General features: G+C 41.7%; 1 protein-coding gene across 2 annotated transcripts in view; it reads left to right on the top strand.

Annotated features, from left to right (window-relative positions):
* Window positions 1-7,228, top strand: part of LOC135513306 (phosphatidylinositol 3,4,5-trisphosphate 5-phosphatase 1-like) — a 51,602-nt gene extending 44,374 nt beyond the window's left edge. The window contains exons 21-27 of one of the 2 annotated variants that reach the window (XM_064936206.1): window positions 4,023-4,102; window positions 4,201-4,288; window positions 5,050-5,196; window positions 5,288-5,354; window positions 5,580-5,825; window positions 6,169-6,647; window positions 6,867-7,228. In XM_064936206.1, the coding sequence (XP_064792278.1) occupies window positions 4,023-4,102; window positions 4,201-4,288; window positions 5,050-5,196; window positions 5,288-5,354; window positions 5,580-5,825; window positions 6,169-6,647; window positions 6,867-6,916 (1,157 nt within the window). In that variant the 3' untranslated portion in view covers window positions 6,917-7,228. Of the gene's footprint in view, window positions 1-4,022; window positions 4,103-4,200; window positions 4,289-5,049; window positions 5,197-5,287; window positions 5,355-5,579; window positions 5,826-6,165; window positions 6,648-6,866 lie in introns of both variants that reach the window. The other variant, XM_064936205.1, reaches the window with a different exon arrangement.
* Window positions 7,229-21,621: the final 14,393 nt, after the last annotated feature.

A 21,621-nucleotide genomic window follows, 5' to 3' on the forward strand; every position in this document is an offset into this window, starting at 1 on the left:
CTTTGGGGATGACCAGTGAAATATAACTGCTGGAGCGCATGCTATGGGTGGGTGTTGCTATGGTGACCAGTGAGCTGAGATAAGGCGGGGCTTTATCTAGCGAAGACTTATAGATGACCTGGAGCCAGTGGGTTTGGCGATGAATATGTAGCGAGGACCAGCCAACGAAGAGCATACAGGTCGCAGTGATGGGTAGTATATGGGGCTTTGGTGATAAAGCGGATGGCACTGTGAGAGACTACATCCAATTTGTTGAGTAGGGTGTTGGAGGCTATTTTATAGATGACATCACCGAAGTTAAGGATTGGTAGGATAGTCAGTCTTATGAGGGTATGTTTGGCAGCATGAGTGAAGGAGACTTTTTGTTGTGAAATAGGAAGCCAATTCTAGCTTTAATTTTGGATTGGAGATGCTTAATGTGAGTCTGGAAGGAGAGTTTACAGTCTAACCAGACACCTAGGTATCTGTAGTTGTCCACATATTCTAAGTCAGAACCGTCCAGAGTAGTGATGCTAGTCTGCTCTCCGCACCCGCCCACCCATCGGTTGAAGAGCATGCATTTAGTTTTACTAGAATTTAAAAGCAGTTGGAGGCCACGGAAGGAGTGTTGAATGGCATTGAAGCTCGTTTGGAGGTTTGTTAACAGTGTCCAAAGAAGGGCCAGATGTATACAGAATGGTGTCATCTGCATAGAGGTGGATCAGAGAATCACCAGCAGCAAGAGCAACATCATTGATATATATACAGAGAAGAGAGTCGGCCTGAGAATTGAAACCTGTGGCACCCCCATAGATACTGCCAGAGGTCCGGACAACAAGCACTCTGATTTGACACACTGAACTCTATCTGAGAAGTAGTTGGTGAACCAGGCGAGGCAGTCATTTGAGAAACCAAGGATAATGAGTCTGCCGATAAGAATACGGTAATTGACAGAGTCGAAAGCCTTGGCCAGGTCGATGAAGACAGCTGCACAGTATTGTATCTTATCAATTATGATATCGTTTAGGACCTTGAACGTGGCAGAGGTGCACCCATGACCAGCTCGGAAACCAGATTGCATTATTGAGAAGGTACGGTGGGATTCGAAATGGTCGGTGATCTGTTTGTTAACTTGGCTTTCGAAGATTTTAGAAAGGCAGGGCAGGATGGATATAGGTCTATAATAGTTTGGGTCTAGAGTGTCTCCCCCTTTGAAGAGGGGGAAGACTGCTGCAGCTTTCCAATCTTTGGGGATCTCAGACGATTAGGAAAGAGAGGTTGAACAGACTAGTAATAAGGGTTGCACCATTTTCGGGAGATAATTTTAGAAAGCGAGGCGGCTGATTGGTTGGGATCCAGATTTTTGTAGCACTTTCTGAACATCCGCTGTCTGGATTTGGGTGAAGAAGAAGTGGGGGGGGCTTGGGAAAGTTGCTGCAGGGGGTGCAGAGCTGTTGCCCGGGGTAGGGGTAGCCAGGAGGAAAGCATGGCCAGCCGTAGAAAAGTGCTTATTGAAATGATCTTAGATTTATCGGTGGTGACAGTGTTTCCTAGCCTCAGTGCAGTGGGCAGCTGGGAGGAGGTGCTCTATTTTCCATGGACTTTACAGTATCCCAAACCTTTTCGGAATTAGTGCTACAGGATGCAAATTTCCATTTGAAACAGCTAGCCTTAGCTTTCCTAACTGACTGTATATTAGTTACTAACTTCCCTCACAAGTAGCATATTGCAGGGTCTATTCAATGCTAATGCAGAATGCCACAGGATGTTTTTGTGCTGGTCAAGGGCAGTCAGGTTTTGAGGTGAACCAAGGGCTATATCTGTTCTTAGTTCTACATTTTATGAACAGCATTTTTATGAATGCTTATTTAAGATGGTGAGGAAAGCAGTTTTAAAGAGTAACCAACCATCGTCTACTGACGGGATGAGGTCAATATCCTTCCAGGATACCCGGGCCAGGTTGATTAGAAAGGTGTTTTAGGGAGCGTTTGACAGTGATGAGGGGTGGTTGTTTGACCGCGGACCCCATTACGGACGCAGGCAATGAGGCAGTGATTGCTGAGCTCCTGGTTGAAGACAGCAGAGGTGTATTTAGAGGGCAAGTTGGTCAGGATGATATCTAAGAGGATTACGCATTTAGGGTCGTACCTGGTAAATTCCTTGATAATTTGTGTGAGATTGAGGGCATCTAGCTTAGATTGTAGGACGGCCAGGGTTTTAAGCATATCCCAGTTTAGGTCAACTAGCAGTGTGAACTCTGAAGATAGATGGGGGGCAATCAATTCACATATGGCGTCCAGGGCACAGCTGGGAGCTGAGGGGGGTCTATAACAAGCGGCAAAGGTGAGAGACTTGTCTCTGGAAAGGTGGCTTTTAAAAGTAGAAGCTCGAATTGTTTGGGTACAGACCTGCATAGTATGACAGATCTCTGCAGTAGCAACTCCTCCCCTTTGGCAGTTCTATATCGTCGGAAAATGTTGTAGTTGGGAATGGAAATTTCAGAATTTTTGGTGGCCTTCCTAAGCCAGGATTCAGACACGGCTCGGTGATGCAACAGTATTTGTATTTATTTAACTAGGCAAGTCAGTTAAGAACAAATTCTTATTTACAATGACGGCCAACCAAAAGGCCTCCTGTGGGGATGACGGCTGGGATTAAAATACAAATAAATAAAATATAGGACAAAACACACATCTCGACAAGAGAGACAACACTACATAAAGAGAGACCTAAAGACAACAACATAGCATGGCAGCAACAGTAGCTAAGATGGGGAGAGGTCTGTCCACAATAAAGCACTGCTCTACCTTCTTAACAACAATATCAACAAGGCAGATCCTACAGGCCCTAGTTTTGTTGCACCTGGACCACTGCCCAGTCATGTGGATAGGTGCCACAAAGAGGGACTTTGGAAAATTACAGCACGTCTGGCCCTTAAATGTGGATTTCATTCCTGTTCTGCTTGTGGTAGGTTGACTTATAACCTGAACCAGGTTGCAGGCACTGGTTACCATTTGAAGTAATCTTGAGTGGGCCGCTTGATGAAAGCCAGTCAATATTTAGGTCACCCAGAAAATATACCTCTCTGTTGATATCACATACATTATCAAGCATTTCACACACATTTTCCAGATACTGACTGTTAGCACTTGGTGGTCTATAGCAGCTTCCCACAATAACGGACTTTAGGTGAGGCATATGAACCTGTAGCCATATTACTTCAACAGTTTTGAACATGAGATCCTCTCTAAGCTTCACAGGAGTGTGGTTCTGAATATAGACAGCAACACCGCCTCTGTTGGCATTTCTGTCTTTTCTGTAGATGTTATCACCATGTATTGCTACCACTGTATCATCAAAGGTATTATCTAAGTGGGTTTCAGAGATAGAGTCAGGATATGAATCTGTCATCTGTAACTAGCAAGTTATTAATATAATGAAATTGGTTTCTTAAGCTACATATGTTAATTTTTCTGGGATGCTTGATTGTTTTCATTGCTTTACTGGGAAGCTTAGCAGAAGTAGACATGCTCATGTTATTGATGTTTGAGCTGATAGTGCAGGGTGAGCTGCACACAGTGGACTTCCTGTTCGAACACATCGCAAGTTATGGATTTCGGGGCGGCAGGGTAGAGATAAGCTTGGGGCGGTAGGATAGCCTAGTGGTTAGAGCGTTGGACTAGTAACCGGAAGTTTGCAAATTCAAAACCCCGAGCTGATAAGGTACAAATCTGTCATTCTGCCCCTGAACAGGCAGTTAACCCACTGTTCCGAGGCCGTCATTGAAAATAAGAATTTGTTCTTAACTGACTTGCCTGGTTAATAAAAATATATTGTGGGCATTTTTTTCTGGGATTCTTGATTGTTTCAAAACAATGTATATCAATAGCTTCAACTGAAATGCAGTCTTAACTCAGTGACTGCACGCTAGTTTGGTCCAAGATCTTTACAACTCATATTGTTCATTCTCATACCAAACTTGAATTGGTTATATAGCACAAACAGATCTGGGACCAGCATAACTGCATACATTCTGTCCACAGAATTCGTCAAGAGCTCGGAAGGAGAGAACCAAGATCACTCAGATGGGTCCATCAAAGTTCGGTTTGGAAACCAAGTTGAGGTTTGTTGACGATTAAGTTTTTTTTTTTACACTAGGCTAGTTGAGTTTACAATCTGGAGTATTCGATATAACAGAGCTCCTCTCGTGTCTTTTTAAAGCTCGTCCCTATCATCTCAGACCCGGAGTATCTGTTGGATCAACACATTCTCCTGTGTGTCAAGTCCACAGACTGTGACGAATCCTATGGTGAGAAACAAGGACAACTGTGGTCTGTTTGGAACGACTCGTTCTGAGAATGACACAGACCACATTTGGGCTTGAGTAAATACTAGACTAGGTCTATGAATCATGATCATCGAGCTCTGTCTTCATCTAGCTCTGCCTTTCTTCGTCCGGCTCTGCCTTTCTTCGTCCGGCTCTGTCTTCATCTAGCTCTGTCTTTCTTCATCCACCTCTGTCTGTCTTCATCCACCGCTGTCTGTCTTCATCCACCTCTGTCGGTCTTCATCCACCTCTGTCGGTCTTCATCCACCTCTGTCGGTCTTCATCCACCTCTGTCGGTCTTCATCCACCTCTGTCGGTCTTCATCCACCTCTGTCGGTCTTCATCCACCTCTGTCGGTCTTCATCCACCTCTGTCGGTCTTCATCCACCTCGGTCGGTCTTCATCCACCTCTGTCGGTCTTCATCCACCTCTGCCTTTCTTCGTCCACCTCTGCCTTTCTTCGTCCGGCTCTGTCTTCATCTAGCTCTGTCTTTCTTCATCCACCTCTGTCTGTCTTCATCCACCTCTGTCTGTCTTCATCCACCTCTGTCTGTCTTCATCCACCTCTGTCTGTCTTCATCCACCTCTGTCTGTCTTCATCCACCTCTGTCTTTCTTCATCCAGCTCTGTCTTCATCTAGCTCTGTCAGAGAGTAAAAGAGTTTTCTAATCCTCCTCCTCTTCTCCTCCTGCCCCCCCCTCCTCCTCCTGCTCCTCCTCCCTGACATGGTGTCATCCTTACAGGAGAGGGCTGTGTGGCTCTGCGAGCGGCAGAGTCCTCCTATGCAGAGTTCCACATCACATTGACGCATCACGGCGAGCGGACGGGCACCCTGACGGGAGGCGTAGAGTTACGAACCTCAGAAGGCAAACAGACTGAGAAGTTATACGGTGAGGCTGACAGCCAATGACAGACTGCAAAACTCTAAAAAAAAAAAATAATAAATGTTGCTGAGCTCAAATCTTTTTTTTTTGTCTACAGATTTCATCAAAGTGGAAAGGGATGATTCTGGTGCCTCTAAAGGAAAAGGACTTGATCTTATCAACAAGTGAGAACCTCCTTCTTCACTCATGGCTACTTTGTTGCATTCAAGCACAGCTGACATGTCATCCCAGTTCTTTTAAAACTAATGAAAACTGACTTTGGTGGTTTACCAAGTAAAAAAATATAAATATAAATATATATGTTGGTAAACTTATAAGCCTTTACTCTTTCCATTCCCTTTACCTGTTAGTTGTGAGACGATCATTTGGCTGTGTGTCCTGTTCAATAGGTTTGCTCTTCCCAGTGATATCACCAACCCCAGTTACATGGGGGTGGGCTTCAAGTCTGGAGGTGTGACAGACAGGGGCTGGAGCTACTGCATGTCCCCGAAATCAGGCTCCGGAGGTGGGGGTGGTGGTGGTGGTGTCGGTGGGTTCGGGAGTAGGGACCAGACCCATGGAAACACCTCTCCCAAAAAGACTGTCTACGACCACAGCGCTGTGCGAAGCCCGACAGGAAAAGCATCTGATAATGTGTACGTTTGTCTTGGACTCGATCTAAGAGAAGATATCTATGAGATTATAGTCTTCAGAACTCCTGGCTTTCCCAGACAGTGACTCGTCTCCATTGAAATGGTTAAATTGGTCAGTGTAAATGGAATTTGTTGAGGTGGCGTTGACCTCTAGTATGGAGAGTTCCATGATTTAGACTTGAAGTGTAAAAGAAATGGGACTGAATGATACAGTTTTCTCACAGAGCAGGCAATGTACTGAGAGTGAATAGATTGATATCCCAATCTGAAGCTGTACTCTGAATGACGTGTCTGTCTGTCTGTCTGTCTGTCTGTCTGTCTGTCTGTGTATGCTGTCTTCTAGTAGTGAGGGGGGGAAGCCAGCGGAGATGTTTGACAACCCTCTGTACGGATCCATGGGGAAGGGAGGAGGACCACGAGGAGCTAAAGACCAACCAGAACCTCAACGCTCCAAGGATCACCTGACCCCTCCAGACCCCATCTTCTCCTTCACCAAACCCTCTGACCAGGACCTTGACCGGCCCCCGGTCCCCACCCCTCGTAACCGCTCTTACACCTGTTCTGAGACCAAGCCACCGTCTTCCATCACCACTGCCTCAGCCTCGGCCCCGCTCCACCCCCAGACCTACACCAAGAACCCTGTGAAGCCCTCACGCTCCGAGGGAGGCATGGTACAAACCACCAATAGACCACATCTGCCCATGAAGTCCCGCCTAGGCCAGGCGGACATCACGCCCACTAAGCCTAAAGACTACAGAGACAGCTCGGAGTTGCTCAGCAAACTGCGTCCACCTACAAGGCCCATCCAGCCACTCCCCAAAGAAGGTAAATCTACAGTTTTTTTCCCTCATGAAACAATCTATATCACGCAAGTAGTCTTAGTTCACATATCATGCAAGCAAGTTGCTTATAACTTCTGTTGTCATGGTTTTAAACTTAGAATACCGCAGATGAAGCGGTTCTGTACATTAAACTACGTACATAGTCAACACAACAGGCTGATGAAAGCAACAGGTCTGTCATCTTCTCCTTTTTTCCCCCCAGCTCATCATGAGGCAACTCAACCACCGAAGATGGGCCGTTCAGTGAAATGACTTTGTCCTTTTTTTTCTGAAAACCCTCTTGTCCTATATGTTAAAATGAGATGTTGGATGGTGGCTAGTGTCAGTCACTGCAATGCTCGTCTTCCTGCCTCTCCAAACAAGTTCCTGTACGAACTCATCTTTGCATTTGCATTAGGCTGTATTCATGGCAACGCTCTGGGGATTTGTGGAGTCCTCTGAAATAAATATTGTTGTTCTTTTTGTTGCACAAATGCTGACAACTAGAAAAGCTCTTTAGATTATAGGAATCATGTTTAAAGACTTGTACAACAATCTCAATTAAACTAAAGGGAATCATGTTCACCTGCCTCTCCTATTCATTTTTCACATGCCCAGTGGCCAGGTATCCTTTATATATTATATATAATGCTACCACCTGCTGGTTTGTAGATGGTATTGCATGCATGTGATTTTTTTTAAACCTTTATTTAAATAGGCAAGTCGGTTAAGAACAAATTCTTATTTACAATGATGGCCTACTCTGGCCCCGAAGACACTGGGCCAAATGTGCACCTCCCTATGGGACTCCCAATCACAACCGGATGTGATACAGCCTGGATTCAAACCAGGTACTATAGTGATGCCTTTTGCAGTGAGTTGTAGAGCCTTAGACCCCTGCGCCACTCAGGAGCCCCAAAATACATTTACAATTATGTGGCCAACATAATTGGATTGACAAAGTTATTGTTTTTTTACCAACTGCATAGAATATATACAAAGTGTATTCGTCCAATTAATATACTCGGTCTATGAATTAAAATCGTAATGAAAAAATAAAATAAATAGAAAAATGAATTTGAATTAAAGCTGCATTCTGTACCTTTTTGGGCGACCCGACCAAATTCACGTAGAAATGTGAGTTATGGGCCTCCCGAGTGGCTCAGTGGTCTAAGGCATTACAACACAGTGCCACTAGAGATTCTGGGTTTGAGTCCAGGCTCTGTCGCAGCTGGCTGTGACCGGGAGACCCATGGGGCGGCGCACAATTGGGCCAGCGTCGTCCAGGTTAGGGGAGAGTTTGACCGGCAGGAATATCCTTGTCTCATCGCGCTCTAGCGACTCCTGTGACGGGCCGAGCACAGTGCACTCTGGCACGGTCGCCAGGTGTACGGTGTTTCCTCCGACACATTGGTGCGGCCGGCATCCGGGTTTAGTGTGCATTGTGTCAAGAAGCAGTGTGTTTGGGTTGTGTTTCAGAGGACGCACAGCTCTCGACCTTTGCCTCTTCCGAGTCCGTACGAGAGTTGCAGCGATGAGACAAGACTATAACTACCAATTGAATACTAGGAAAAAGGGGGAAAGATAAGAAATGTGAGTTGTAGGATGAACTGTAACTGTCTTACACACACAGTACTATTGTATACCAACTAAAACATTGTACAATACATACTCAACACATTAAATACATTACCCTTATCATCATACACTTCTAATAGAGCCATAGTTCTGCCATTCCCATTGATAGCCAGTCTAAGAAACGGTAGATCTGTTCTATGTGTTATAGATCTGCCATTCCCATTGATAAGCCAGTCTAAGAAACTGTAGATCTGTTCTATGTGTGTTATTTCTATGCTTCCCGTTCTTAATTTTTGACAACGGAAAAATATATTTTGCAGTGGTTTAGATGGTACAAGAATAAGAGATTGCTGTATTGAATGGAAGCCATTTTGTTGACGCCATTTTGCGAGCTCCGACCCAGCTTTGCTATTTAGTGATTCTTTTGTTGTTTTGTTATTACTTTATTATACTCTAATTTCTCTAAATGTATGTCTTACATCTGTCATTTGAACATCAGATCGGATTACAGAACCTTCAAAAATTATTCATACGGTTGATTTATTCCAACCTTGTTACAGTCTTAATTCAAAATGGATTAAATAAATACAGAATCTGACCCATTTACACACAATACCCCATAATAACAAAGTGAAAACATATTTATTTAGATTTTTTTTGTGCACATTTATTGAAAATGAAATCCAGAAATAGTCAGTAAGGAGATGCAAGGCACTCTTCATATAATGAATTAAAATGCCTTTATTTGTCTGGCATGTTCAATAGAAACAACGTTTTTTAAACGACGCGTTTCGGCTGCATGGCTGCATAGAGTACAAAAAAATAACACAATGTCCTCTTTTGAACAGCTTTTCCAAATAGCCCTAATTAGAAGAGGGAGTGGTTACACAATTGATTGGACACACCTAGTAAGCAATACTATACACATTAAAAAAGTGTAGCTATGTTATCATAAAAATAAAACTCCAAGATAGAAGTATCAGAACACTAGAAAGGTAGTTCTAACCTTTAAATATGACTGGGAGAAGTGTCAAGAATAATAATGCAATATATTCCATAGTACACTAGAACACAGCAAAACATGAACAACAACAGTCTACACAAAGCTGAGGGCAATTGAGCAAAATGTCCACTAAATGACAGCAAATGGACCCATCACGACCCTACAGAAAGGGTGAGAAATCCATATCTTCATTTAAACCAGGGTATTTAGTGGCCTGTAGTTTGTAAATCCAGATCTCCATTTAAACCAGGGTATTTAGAGGCCTGTAGTTTGTAAATCCATATCCCCATTTAAACCAGGGTACTTAGTGGCCTGTATTTTGTAAATCCAGATCTCCATTTAAACCAGGGTATTTAGTGGCCTGTAGTTTGTAAATCCATATCTTCATTTAAACCAGGGTATTTAGTGGCCTGTAGATTGTAAATCCATATCTTCATTTAAACCAGGGTATTTAGTGGCCTGTAGATTGTAAATCCATATCTTCATTTAAACCAGGGTATTTAGTGGCCTGTAGTTTGTAAATCCATATCCCCATTTAAACCAGGGTATTTAGTGGCCTGTATTTTGTAAATACATATCTCCATTTAAACCAGGGTATTTAGTGGCCTGTAGTTTGTAAATCCATATCCCCATTTAAACCAGGGTATTTAGTGGCCTGTAGTTTGTAAATCCATATCTTCATTTAAACCAGGGTATTTAGTGGCCTGTAGATTGTAAATCCAGATCTTCATTTAAACCAGGGTATTTAGTGGCCTGTAGATTGTAAATCCATATCTTCATTTAAACCAGGGTATTTAGTGGCCTGTAGATTGTAAATCCAGATCTTCATTTAAACCAGGGTATTTAGTGGCCTGTAGTTTGTAAATCCAGATCTCCATTTAAACCAGGGTACTTAGTGGCCTGTAGTTTGTAAATCCATATCCCCATTTAAACCAGGGTATTTAGTGGCCTGTAGTTTGTAAATCCATATCCCCATTTAAACCAGGGTACTTCGTGGCCTGTAGTTTGTAAATCCATATCTTCATTTAAACCAGGGTATTTAGTGGCCTGTAGTTTGTAAATCTCCATTTAAACCAGGGTATTTAGTGGCCTGTAGTTTGTAAATCCATATTCCAATTTAAACCAGGGTACTTAGTGACCTGTAGTTTGTAAATCCATATATTCATTTAAACCAGGGTACTTAGTGGCCTGTAGTTTGTAAATCCATATCTTCATTTAAACCAGGGTATTTAGTGGCCTGTAGTTTGTAAATCCATATCCTCATTTAAACCAGGGTATTTAGTGGCCTGTAGTTTGTACATCCATTTCCTCATTTAAACCAGGGTCTTTAGTGGTCTGTAGTTTGTATCTCCATACCCCCATTTAAACCATTGTATTTAGTGGCCTGTAGTTTGTAAATCCATATCTCCATTTAAACCAGGGTATTTAGTGGTCTGTAGTTTGTAACTCCATACCCCCATTTAAACCATTGTATTTAGTGGCCTGTAGTTTGTAAATCCATATCCCCATTTAAACCAGGGTATTTAGTGGCCTTTAGTTTGTAAATCCATATCCCCATTTAAACCAGGGTATTTAGTGGCCTGTAGTTTGTAAATCCATATCCTCATTTAAACCAGGGTATTTAGTGGCCTGTAGTTTGTTAATCCCAAAACGTTCCCTTTGGTTTAACTGTTTAAGACGGTCCCCTTTTCTAATAGAGGCCGGAATATGATCAATACCCATAGCTTGTAGGGAGGCAGGGTTGTCACGGTGTAGGGACTTGTAGTGCCTTGCCATGGGGTAGTCTTCATTACCTACCCATATGGTGTACTTGTGTTCCGCTAAGCGGTCTTGAAGGCGTCTCTTTGTCCGTCCAATGTAGAACACCTTGCACTGTGGACATTCCAATCTATAGATGACACGAGTGGTTTTACAGTTAATGAAATGCTTGACGTAATACTCCATTTTTGTGTCAACAAAATACATCTTCTGTGCAATATTACTGCAATGGTTGCAATGGTAAATTTAAAAGAGCCCTTGGGTTTGTGGTCAAGCCACGTTTTTTGAGAGTCACCTGGAAGATAACTGTGGACTAATTTGTCATTTAGGGTAGGACATCTCTTAAAGCTTATGACTGGTGGCTCTGGGAAGACTTGGCGTAGTAGAGCATCACTTTGGATGATTCCCCAAGTATTTTATAATGATTCTTTTAATGTTCTCTGCTTCAGTGCTGTATCTTGTAACAAAATACACCCTCTATCTCTGATGTATCACGAGGTTCTCCTCTTTGCAACAAGTTCTCTCTGTCAAGTCATCCAGCCCTTATACCTGCATCTTTCAGGACCTGAACGCTGTAGCCCCGATTCAAGAAGCGATTCTCCAATTCAGCAGGTTTGACACTGTAGTCTGTTTCCTGATCGCAGATTCTACGGACTTTTTGGAATTGGCCATATGGAATGTTCTCTTTTAGCCTTTTGGGGTGGAAGCTGTCTGCCCTCAGAATGGTATTCCCATCTGTAGGCTTCCTAAAGATAGATATGTGCAACCAACCTTTGTCATTTTTACTAATGACGAGGTCCCAAAAATGAATGTTATCCTTGCTGTACTCCATAGTTTGTTTGGTGTTAGGGTTAATGCTGTTAACTTGTTATGGCTGGGAGCAGTATTGAGTAGCTTGGATGAATAAGGTGCCCAGAGTATACTGCCTACTACTCAGGCCCAGTTGCTAATATATGCACAGTATTAGTATATTATTATATTTGGATAGAAAACACTCTGAAGTTTCTAAAACTGTTTTTGAATGTCTGTGAGTATAGCAGAACTCATATGGTAGGCAAAAACCTGAGAAAAAATCCAACCAGGAAGTGGGAAATCTGAGGTCTGTAGTTTTTCAACTCTTTGCCAATCGAATATACAGTGTCTATGGGGTCAAATTGCACTTCTCGAGGCTTCCACTAGATGCCAACAGTCTTTAGAACCTTGTTTGATGCTTCTACTGTGAGGAGGGGAGAATGAGGGGATTGAGTCAGAGGTTTGCCAGAGAGGCATGAGCTGACCACGCACGTTCACGTGAGAGTTAGCTTGAGTTCCATTGCATTTCTGTAGACAAAGGAATTCTCCGGTTGGAACATTATTGAAGATTTATTTTAAAAACGTCCTAAAGATTGATTCTATACATCTTTTGACATGTTTCTATGAACTGTAATATAACTTTTTTGACTTTTCATCTGAACGAAGTGATCGCGCATTGAGCATTTGGATTACTGGGCTAAACGTGTGAACAAAAAGGAGGTATTTGGACATAAATGATGGACTTCACCGAAAAAAGCAAACATTTATTGTAGAACTGGGATTCCTGGGAGTGCATTCTGATGAAGGTCATCAATGGTAAGTGAATATTTATAATGCTATTTCTGTTGACTCCACAGCATGGCGGATATCTGTTTGTTTTGTTTTGTTGTCTGAGCACTGTACTCAGATTATTGCATGGTGTGTTTTTTCCGTAAAACTTTTTTGAAATCTGACACAGCGGTTGCATTAATAAGGAGAAGTGTATCTATAATTCCATGGATTAGTTGTATCTTTTATCAATGTCTATTATGAGTATTTCTGTAAATTGATGTGGCTCTCTGCAAAATCACCGGATGTTTTGGAACTACTAAACATAATGCGCCAATGTAAACTCAGATTTCTTGATATAAATATGAACTTTATCGAACAAAACATACATGTATTGTGTAACATGAGTGTCATCCGATGAAGATCATCAAAGGTTAGTGATTCATTTTATCTCTATTTCTGCTTTTTGTGACTCCTCTCTTTGGCTGGAAAAATGGCTGTGTTTTTCTGTCACTAGGTACTGACCTAACATATTCATTTGGTGTGCTTTCTTCATAAAGCCTTTTTGAAATCAGACACTGTGGTGGGATTAACAACAAGTTTATATTTAAAATGGTGTAAAATAATTCTATGTTTGAAGAATGTTAATTATGGAATTTCTGTTGTTTTGAATTTGGCGCCCTGCACTTTCACTGGCTGTTGTCATATCGATCCCGTTAACGTTTTTCAGGTATTGGTGGAAGGAAATAAGTTCATCTTCTGAGCCGGACCAAAACAGGCAAACATCATCAATATAGCATCCCCACCATATAATCCGGTCAAAGAAATGGTTATTAGAAGGATCCAAAATGAAGTCATTTTCCCATTTACCCAAGTACAAACCAGCGTAGGAAGGGCTGTAGCTCCCATGGCACATCCTTTGACCCGGTTAAAAATACAGTCCTGAAAGGGGCGGCAGGGTAGCCTAGTGGTTAGACCACCAGAAGGTTGCAAGTTCAAATCCCCAAGCTGACAAGGTACAAATCTGACATTCTGCCCTTGAACAGACAGTTAACCCACTGTTCCTAGGCCGTCATTGAAAATAAGAATTTGTTCTTAACTGACCTGCCTAGTTAAATAAAGGTAAAATAAATAAAGATTAAGAGTCAATTCAGGCAGTGAGACAATGAATTCTGTAGGAGGCATCTCAGTTTCAGGTCAGGTTCTCAAGAAATGGTGCATAGCTGACCAACCTTGAAGCTGTACCTATATTGTTAAATTCATTAATTTTGTTCAACACATCTGTGGTATCTTGAAGATGGGCTGGGAGTGACGTCAGACAAGGCTTAATAAAGTCATCAATGTACTTAGAGATGGGTTCTGTCAGACTTTCATTACCACTAATGACTGGCCTGGGGGTAGGTTTATGACAGTCATAAATGCCTCTTCCCCCCTTTTCCTCTCTACCCTACTGATGTGACGATTGAAAATCCCTTGGTTTACATACAGATTCTGGGAACATCAGAAGGTGGGGGAAATGAACCATATTCTGGTAATCCGACCAGTTTGAACGTATGCGTTGATACTTGATGAATATGATGTCAGTTCGGTTGTCATCTGAGACATTCTCATCAATGATAGGATGACATAAACGGTACAGTGGAAAGTCTACACATTATAGTTATCAGATTCATATGGAATTGTTATGCAATTTAAACGTTTGAATATTCAATTATTTGTGAGGGGATGAAATGTGATTTTAGCTTCTAAAATGGGAGAATTGGGTTTTCATGAGTGAATTAGGCCCGACTCAGTGGCTCGCCCACGTGAAAAAACATTGGTTATAAACTATGAAACACTCCCTCCTCTCCCTTCCTATATAAAGCCTTGACGACAATATAACTTTCTGTTCCGGTACATTAGGATGACGATCCGATGTCAGAAGGGTTCAGATAATAACTATAGAACAAAGCCAACCTCAGCGTGAACTTTGGTTGCGAATGGTATGAACTTTGAACTCTTATTCGCTACAGAAGTGATACCTCCTAGCCATTGAGTTAGCAACAGCAGCTGCAAACGTGGGCTAGGAAAGAACAGACAGAGTATCACGTCTACCACACAATGACGTTACTGCAACGTATCCAATTTACCACCAGAGACATTCTTCCGAGGACAGAACGATCTCTGTTGGCCAACACGACCAGCATCTACGACCAACCTACCGAAGCACAGCTCAGAGTAAATATTTATTGCATTTTCCTTTTCCAAACGGGTGGTAATTTAGAATGCATAAGATTCTGTATTTACGATAGAGTAGCTGCCTACAGCCCGATAGAGACATCGCTTCTTCTTTTGTTCTTCAGTCTTCCCGCTCTTTCACTCAAACCCAACCCCCTTTTCTTTGTGTAACCAGCTGTCATATCTGTTCCGCCCACTAGGGACGTTTACCTTTATGACATAATTTGTAATCCAGGTATGATTCATTCTGTGTATATGTAATTCTGTGTGATTAGTTAGGTATTTAGTAAATAAATAATTAAAACCAATTTTGTATTGCTGATTCAACTTGTTAGCCAGGGTTTGTGAAGATAACCAAGAATTTACAACTTTCAGATGAGACTGAAATAAGGTGACGATTAATATTGACTGCTATTGATGTAAAATATTACTAGGTCTTTAAGAGTTTATTCGGAAGATAACAACTCTATAAATATTATTTAGTGGTGTCCCGACTCTGTAGTTACATTTACATGATTAGCTCAATCAGGAAATATTAATTACAGAGAAAGGATTTTATAGCATAGCATGTCATATCACTTAATCCAGCAGAGCCTAAGACACGACATATGTTTAAACTGTTGTTCAAATCAAATCAAATTTATTTATATAGCCCTTTGTACATCAGCTGATATCTAAAAGTGCTGTACAGAAACCCAGCCTAAAACCCCAAACAGCAAGCAATGCAGGTGTAGAAGCACGTTGGCTAGGAAAAACTCCCTAGAAAGGCCAAAACCTAGGAAGAAACCTAGAGAGGAACCAGGCGATGTGGGGTGGCCAGTCCTCTTCTGGCTGTGCCGGGTGGAGATTATAACAGAACATGCCCAAGATGTTCAAATGTTCATAAATGACCAGCATGGTCGAATAATAATAAGGCAGAACAGTTGAAACTGGAGCAGCAGCACGGTCAGGTGGACTGGGGACAGCAAGGAGTCATCATGTCAGGTAGTCCTGGGGCATGGTCCTCGGGCTCAGATCCTCCGAGAGAGAGAAAGAAAGAGAGAAGGAGAGAATTAGAGAACGCACACTTAGATTCATACAGGACACCGAATAGGACAGGAGAAGTACTCCAGATATAACAAACTGACCCTAGCCCCCCGACACATAAACTACTGCAGCATAAATACTGGAGGCTGAGACAGCATAAATACTGGAGGCTCATGTTTTGCTGTGTTCAAGTGTACTATGGAATATATTGCATTCTTATTCTTGACACTTCTCCCAGTCATATTTAAAGGTTAGAACTACCTTTCTATGTGTTCTGATACTTCTATCTTGGAGTTGTATTTTTATGATAACATAGCTACACTTTTTGAATGTGTATAGTATTGCTTACTAGGTGTGTCCAATCAATTGTGTAACCACTCCCTCTTCTAATTAGGACTAATTTGAAAAGCTGTTCAGGGTATTTAGTGGCCTGTATTTTGTAAATACATATCTCCATTTAAACCAGGGTATTTAGTGGCCTGTAGTTTGTAAATCCATATCCCCATTTAAACCAGGGTACTTAGTGGCCTGTAGTTTGTAAATCCCCATTTAAACCAGGGTATTTAGTTGACAGGCTACAGAAGAGGCTACGCTAATGCAAAGGAGATTGGAATGACAAGTGGACTACACGTCTCGAATGTTCAGAAAGTTAAGCTTACGTAGCAAGAATCTTATTGACTAAAATGATTGAAATGATACAGTACTGCTGGAGTAGGCTAGCTGGCAGTGGCTGCGTTGTTGACACTACACTAATCACTACACTAATCAAGTCGTTCCGTCGAGTGTAATAGTTTCTACAGTGCTGCTATTCGGGGGCTAGCTGGCTAGCTGGCTAGCTAGCAGTGTTGATTGCGTTACGTTACGTTAAAAGAACGACAATAGCTGGCTAGCTAACCTAGAAAATCGCTCTAGACTACAACATGGCCTGGGTTAACACTGTGTAATGGGGTCAGCTGACATGGCCTGGGTTAACACTGTGTAATGGGGTCAGCTGCTATGGCCTGGGTTAACACTGTGTAATGGGGTCAAACTACCTGCCCTCCAGGACACCTACACCACCCGATGTTACAGGAAGGCCATAAAGATCATCAAGGACATCTACCACCCGAGCCACTGCCTGTTCACCCCGCTATCATCCAGAAGGCGAGGCCAGTACAGATGCATCAAAGCTGGGACTGAGAGACTGAAAAACAGCTTCTATCTCAAGGCCATCAGACTGTTAAACAGCCACCACTAACATTGAGTGGCTGCTGCCTACACACTGACACTGACTCAACTCCAGCCACTTTAATAATGGGAATTGATGGGAAATGTTGTAAATATATCACTAGCCACTTTAAACAATGCTACCTTATATAATGTTACTTACCCTACATTATTCATCTCATATGCATACCTATATACTGTACTCTATATCATCGACTGCATCCTTATGTAATACATGTATCACTAGCCACTTTAACTATGCCACTTTGTTTACATACTCATCTCACATGTATATACTGTATATAGCCTCTCTACTGTATATAGCCCCTCTACTTTTATAGCCTCTCTACTGTATATAGCCTAGCTACTTTTATAGCCTCACTACTGTATATAGCCTCTCTACTGTATATAGCCTAGCTACTTTTATAGCCTCTCTACTTTTATAGCCTCGTCACTGTTATAGCCTCACTACTGTATATAGCCTCTCTACTGTATATAGCCTAGCTACTTTTATAGCCTCTCTACTTTTATAGCCTCGTCACTGTTATAGCCTCATTTCTGTATATAGCCTCTCTACTTTTATAGCCTCTCTACTGTATATAGCCTAGCTACTTTTATAGCCTCACTACTGTATATAGCCTCTCTACTGTATATAGCCTAGCTACTTTTATAGCCTCTCTACTTTTATAGCCTCGTCACTGTTATAGCCTCACTACTGTATATAGCCTCTCTACTGTATATAGCCTAGCTACTTTTATAGCCTCTCTACTTTTATAGCCTCGTCACTGTTATAGCCTCACTACTGTATATAGCCTCTCTACTGTATATAGCCTAGCTACTTTTATAGCCTCGCTACTTTTATAGCCTCGCCACTGTATATAGCCTCACTACTGTATATAGCCTCTCTACTGTATATAGCCTAGCTACTTTTATAGCCTCGCTACTTTTATAGCCTCGCCACTGTTATAGCCTCACTACTGTATATAGCCTCTCTACTGTATATAGCCTAGCTACTGTTATAGCCTCACTACTGTATATAGCCTCTCTACTGTATATAGCCTCTCTACTGTATATAGCCTAGCTACTGTTATAGCCTCACTACTGTATATAGCCTCACTACTGTATATAGCCTCTCTACTGTATATAGCCTAGCTACTGTTATAGCCTCACTACTGTATATAGCCTCTCTACTGTATATAGCCTAGCTACTTTTATAGCCTCGCTACTTTTATAGCCTCGCCACTGTTATAGCCTCACTACTGTATATAGCCTCTCTACTGTATATAGCCTAGCTACTTTTATAGCCTCACTACTGTATATAGCCTCTCTACTGTTTATAGCCTAGCTACTTTTATAGCCTCTCTACTTTTATAGCCTCGCCACTGTTATAGCCTCACTACTGTATATAGCCTCTCTACTGTATATAGCCTAGCTACTTTTATAGTCTCTCTACTTTTATAGCCTCGCAACTGTATGTAGCCTCTCTACTGTATATAGCCTAGCTACTTTTATAGCCTCAATACTGTATATAGCCTCTCTACTGTATATAGCCTCTCTACTGTATATAGCCTCTCTACTGTATATAGCCTCACTACTGTATGTAGCCTCTCTACTGTATATAGCCTCTCTACTGTATATAGCCTAGCTACTTTTATAGCCTCACTACTGTATATAGCCTCTCTACTGTATATAGCCTCTCTACTGTATATAGCCTCTCTACTGTATATAGCCTAGCTACTTTTATAGCCTCGCCACTGTTATAGCCTAGCTACTGTATATAGCCTAGCTACTTTTATAGCCTCGCCACTGTTATAGCCTCACTACTGTATATAGCCTCTCTACTGTATATAGCCTAGCTACTTTTATAGCCTCGCCACTGTTATAGCCTAGCTACTGTATATAGCCTAGCTACTTTTATAGCCTCGCCACTGTTATAGCCTCACTACTGTATATAGCCTCTCTACTGTATATAGCCTAGCTACTTTTATAGCCTCACTACTGTATATAGCCTCTCTACTGTATATAGCCTAGCTACTTTTATAGCCTCGCTACTTTTATAGCCTCGCCACTGTTATAGCCTCACTACTGTATATAGCCTCTCTACTGTATATAGCCTAGCTACTGTTATAGCCTCACTACTGTATATAGCCTCACTACTGTATATAGCCTCTCTACTGTATATAGCCTAGCTACTGTTATAGCCTCACTACTGTATATAGCCTCTCTACTGTATATAGCCTAGCTACTTTTATAGCCTCGCTACTTTTATAGCCTCGCCACTGTTATAGCCTCACTACTGTATATAGCCTCTCTACTGTATATAGCCTAGCTACTTTTATAGCCTCACTACTGTATATAGCCTCTCTACTGTTTATAGCCTAGCTACTTTTATAGCCTCTCTACTTTTATAGCCTCGCCACTGTTATAGCCTCACTACTGTATATAGCCTCTCTACTGTATATAGCCTAGCTACTTTTATAGTCTCTCTACTTTTATAGCCTCGCAACTGTATGTAGCCTCTCTACTGTATATAGCCTAGCTACTTTTATAGCCTCAATACTGTATATAGCCTCTCTACTGTATATAGCCTCTCTACTGTATATAGCCTCTCTACTGTATATAGCCTCACTACTGTATGTAGCCTCTCTACTGTATATAGCCTCTCTACTGTATATAGCCTAGCTACTTTTATAGCCTCACTACTGTATATAGCCTCTCTACTGTATATAGCCTCTCTACTGTATATAGCCTCTCTACTGTATATAGCCTAGCTACTTTTATAGCCTCGCCACTGTTATAGCCTAGCTACTGTATATAGCCTAGCTACTTTTATAGCCTCGCCACTGTTATAGCCTCACTACTGTATATAGCCTCTCTACTGTATATAGCCTAGCTACTTTTATAGCCTCGCCACTGTTATAGCCTAGCTACTGTATATAGCCTAGCTACTTTTATAGCCTCGCCACTGTTATAGCCTCACTACTGTATATAGCCTCTCTACTGTATATAGCCTAGCTACTTTTATAGCCTCACTACTGTATATAGCCTCTCTACTGTATATAGCCTCTCTACTGTATATAGCCTAGCTACTTTTATAGCCTCGCCACTGTTATAGCCTCACTACTGTATATAGCCTCTCTACTGTCTATAGCTTAGCTACTTTTATAGCCTCGCTACTTTTATAGCCTCGCCACTGTTATAGCCTCACTACTGTATATAGCCTCTCTACTGTATATAGCCTAGCTACTTTTATAGTCTCTCTACTTTTATAGCCTCGCAACTGTATATAGCCTCTCTACTGTATATAGCCTAGCTACTGTTATAGCCTCACTACTGTATATAGCCTCTCTACTGTATATAGCCTCGCCACTGTTATAGCCTCACTACTGTATATAGCCTCTCTACTGTATATAGCCTAGCTACTTTTATAGTCTCTCTACTTTTATAGCCTCGCAACTGTATATAGCCTCTCTACTGTATATAGCCTAGCTACTTTTATAGCCTCACAACTGTATATAGCCTCTCTACTGTATATAGCCTCGCTACTTTTATAGCCTCGCTACTTTTATAGTCTCAGCACTGTTATAGCCTCACTACTGTATATAGCCTCTCTACTGTATATAGCCTAGCTACTGTTATAGCCTCACTACTGTATATAGCCTCTCTACTGTATATAGCCTCTCTACTGTATATAGCTTAGCTACTGTTATAGCCTCACTACTGTATATAGCCTCACTACTGTATATAGCCTCTCTACTGTATATAGCCTAGCTACTGTTATAGCCTCACTACTGTATATAGCCTCTCTACTGTATATAGCCTAGCTACTTTTATAGCCTCGCTACTTTTATAGCCTCGCCACTGTTATAGCCTCACTACTGTATATAGCCTCTCTACTGTATATAGCCTAGCTACTTTTATAGCCTCACTACTGTATATAGCCTCTCTACTGTTTATAGCCTAGCTACTTTTATAGCCTCTCTACTTTTATAGCCTCGCCACTGTTATAGCCTCACTACTGTATATAGCCTCTCTACTGTATATAGCCTAGCTACTTTTATAGTCTCTCTACTTTTATAGCCTCGCAACTGTATGTAGCCTCTCTACTGTATATAGCCTAGCTACTTTTATAGCCTCACTACTGTATATAGCCTCTCTACTGTATATAGCCTCTCTACTGTATATAGCCTCTCTACTGTATATAGCCTCACTACTGTATGTAGCCTCTCTACTGTATATAGCCTCTCTACTGTATATAGCCTAGCTACTTTTATAGCCTCACTACTGTATATAGCCTCTCTACTGTATATAGCCTCTCTACTGTATATAGCCTAGCTACTTTTATAGCCTCGCCACTGTTATAGCCTCACTACTGTATATAGCCTCTCTACTGTCTATAGCCTAGCTACTTTTATAGCCTCGCCACTGTTATAGCCTCACTACTGTATATAGCCTCTCTACTGTTTATAGCCTAGCTACTTTTATAGTCTCTCTACTTTTATAGCCTCGCAACTGTATATAGCCTCTCTACTGTCTATAGCCTAGCTACTTTTATAGCCTCGCCACTGTTATAGCCTCACTACTGTATATAGCCTCTCTACTGTTTATAGCCTAGCTACTTTTATAGCCT

This window comes from Oncorhynchus masou, chromosome 24 (assembly GCF_036934945.1).
Source record: "Oncorhynchus masou masou isolate Uvic2021 chromosome 24, UVic_Omas_1.1, whole genome shotgun sequence".
In the NCBI taxonomy this organism is placed as follows: domain Eukaryota; kingdom Metazoa; phylum Chordata; class Actinopteri; order Salmoniformes; family Salmonidae; genus Oncorhynchus; species Oncorhynchus masou.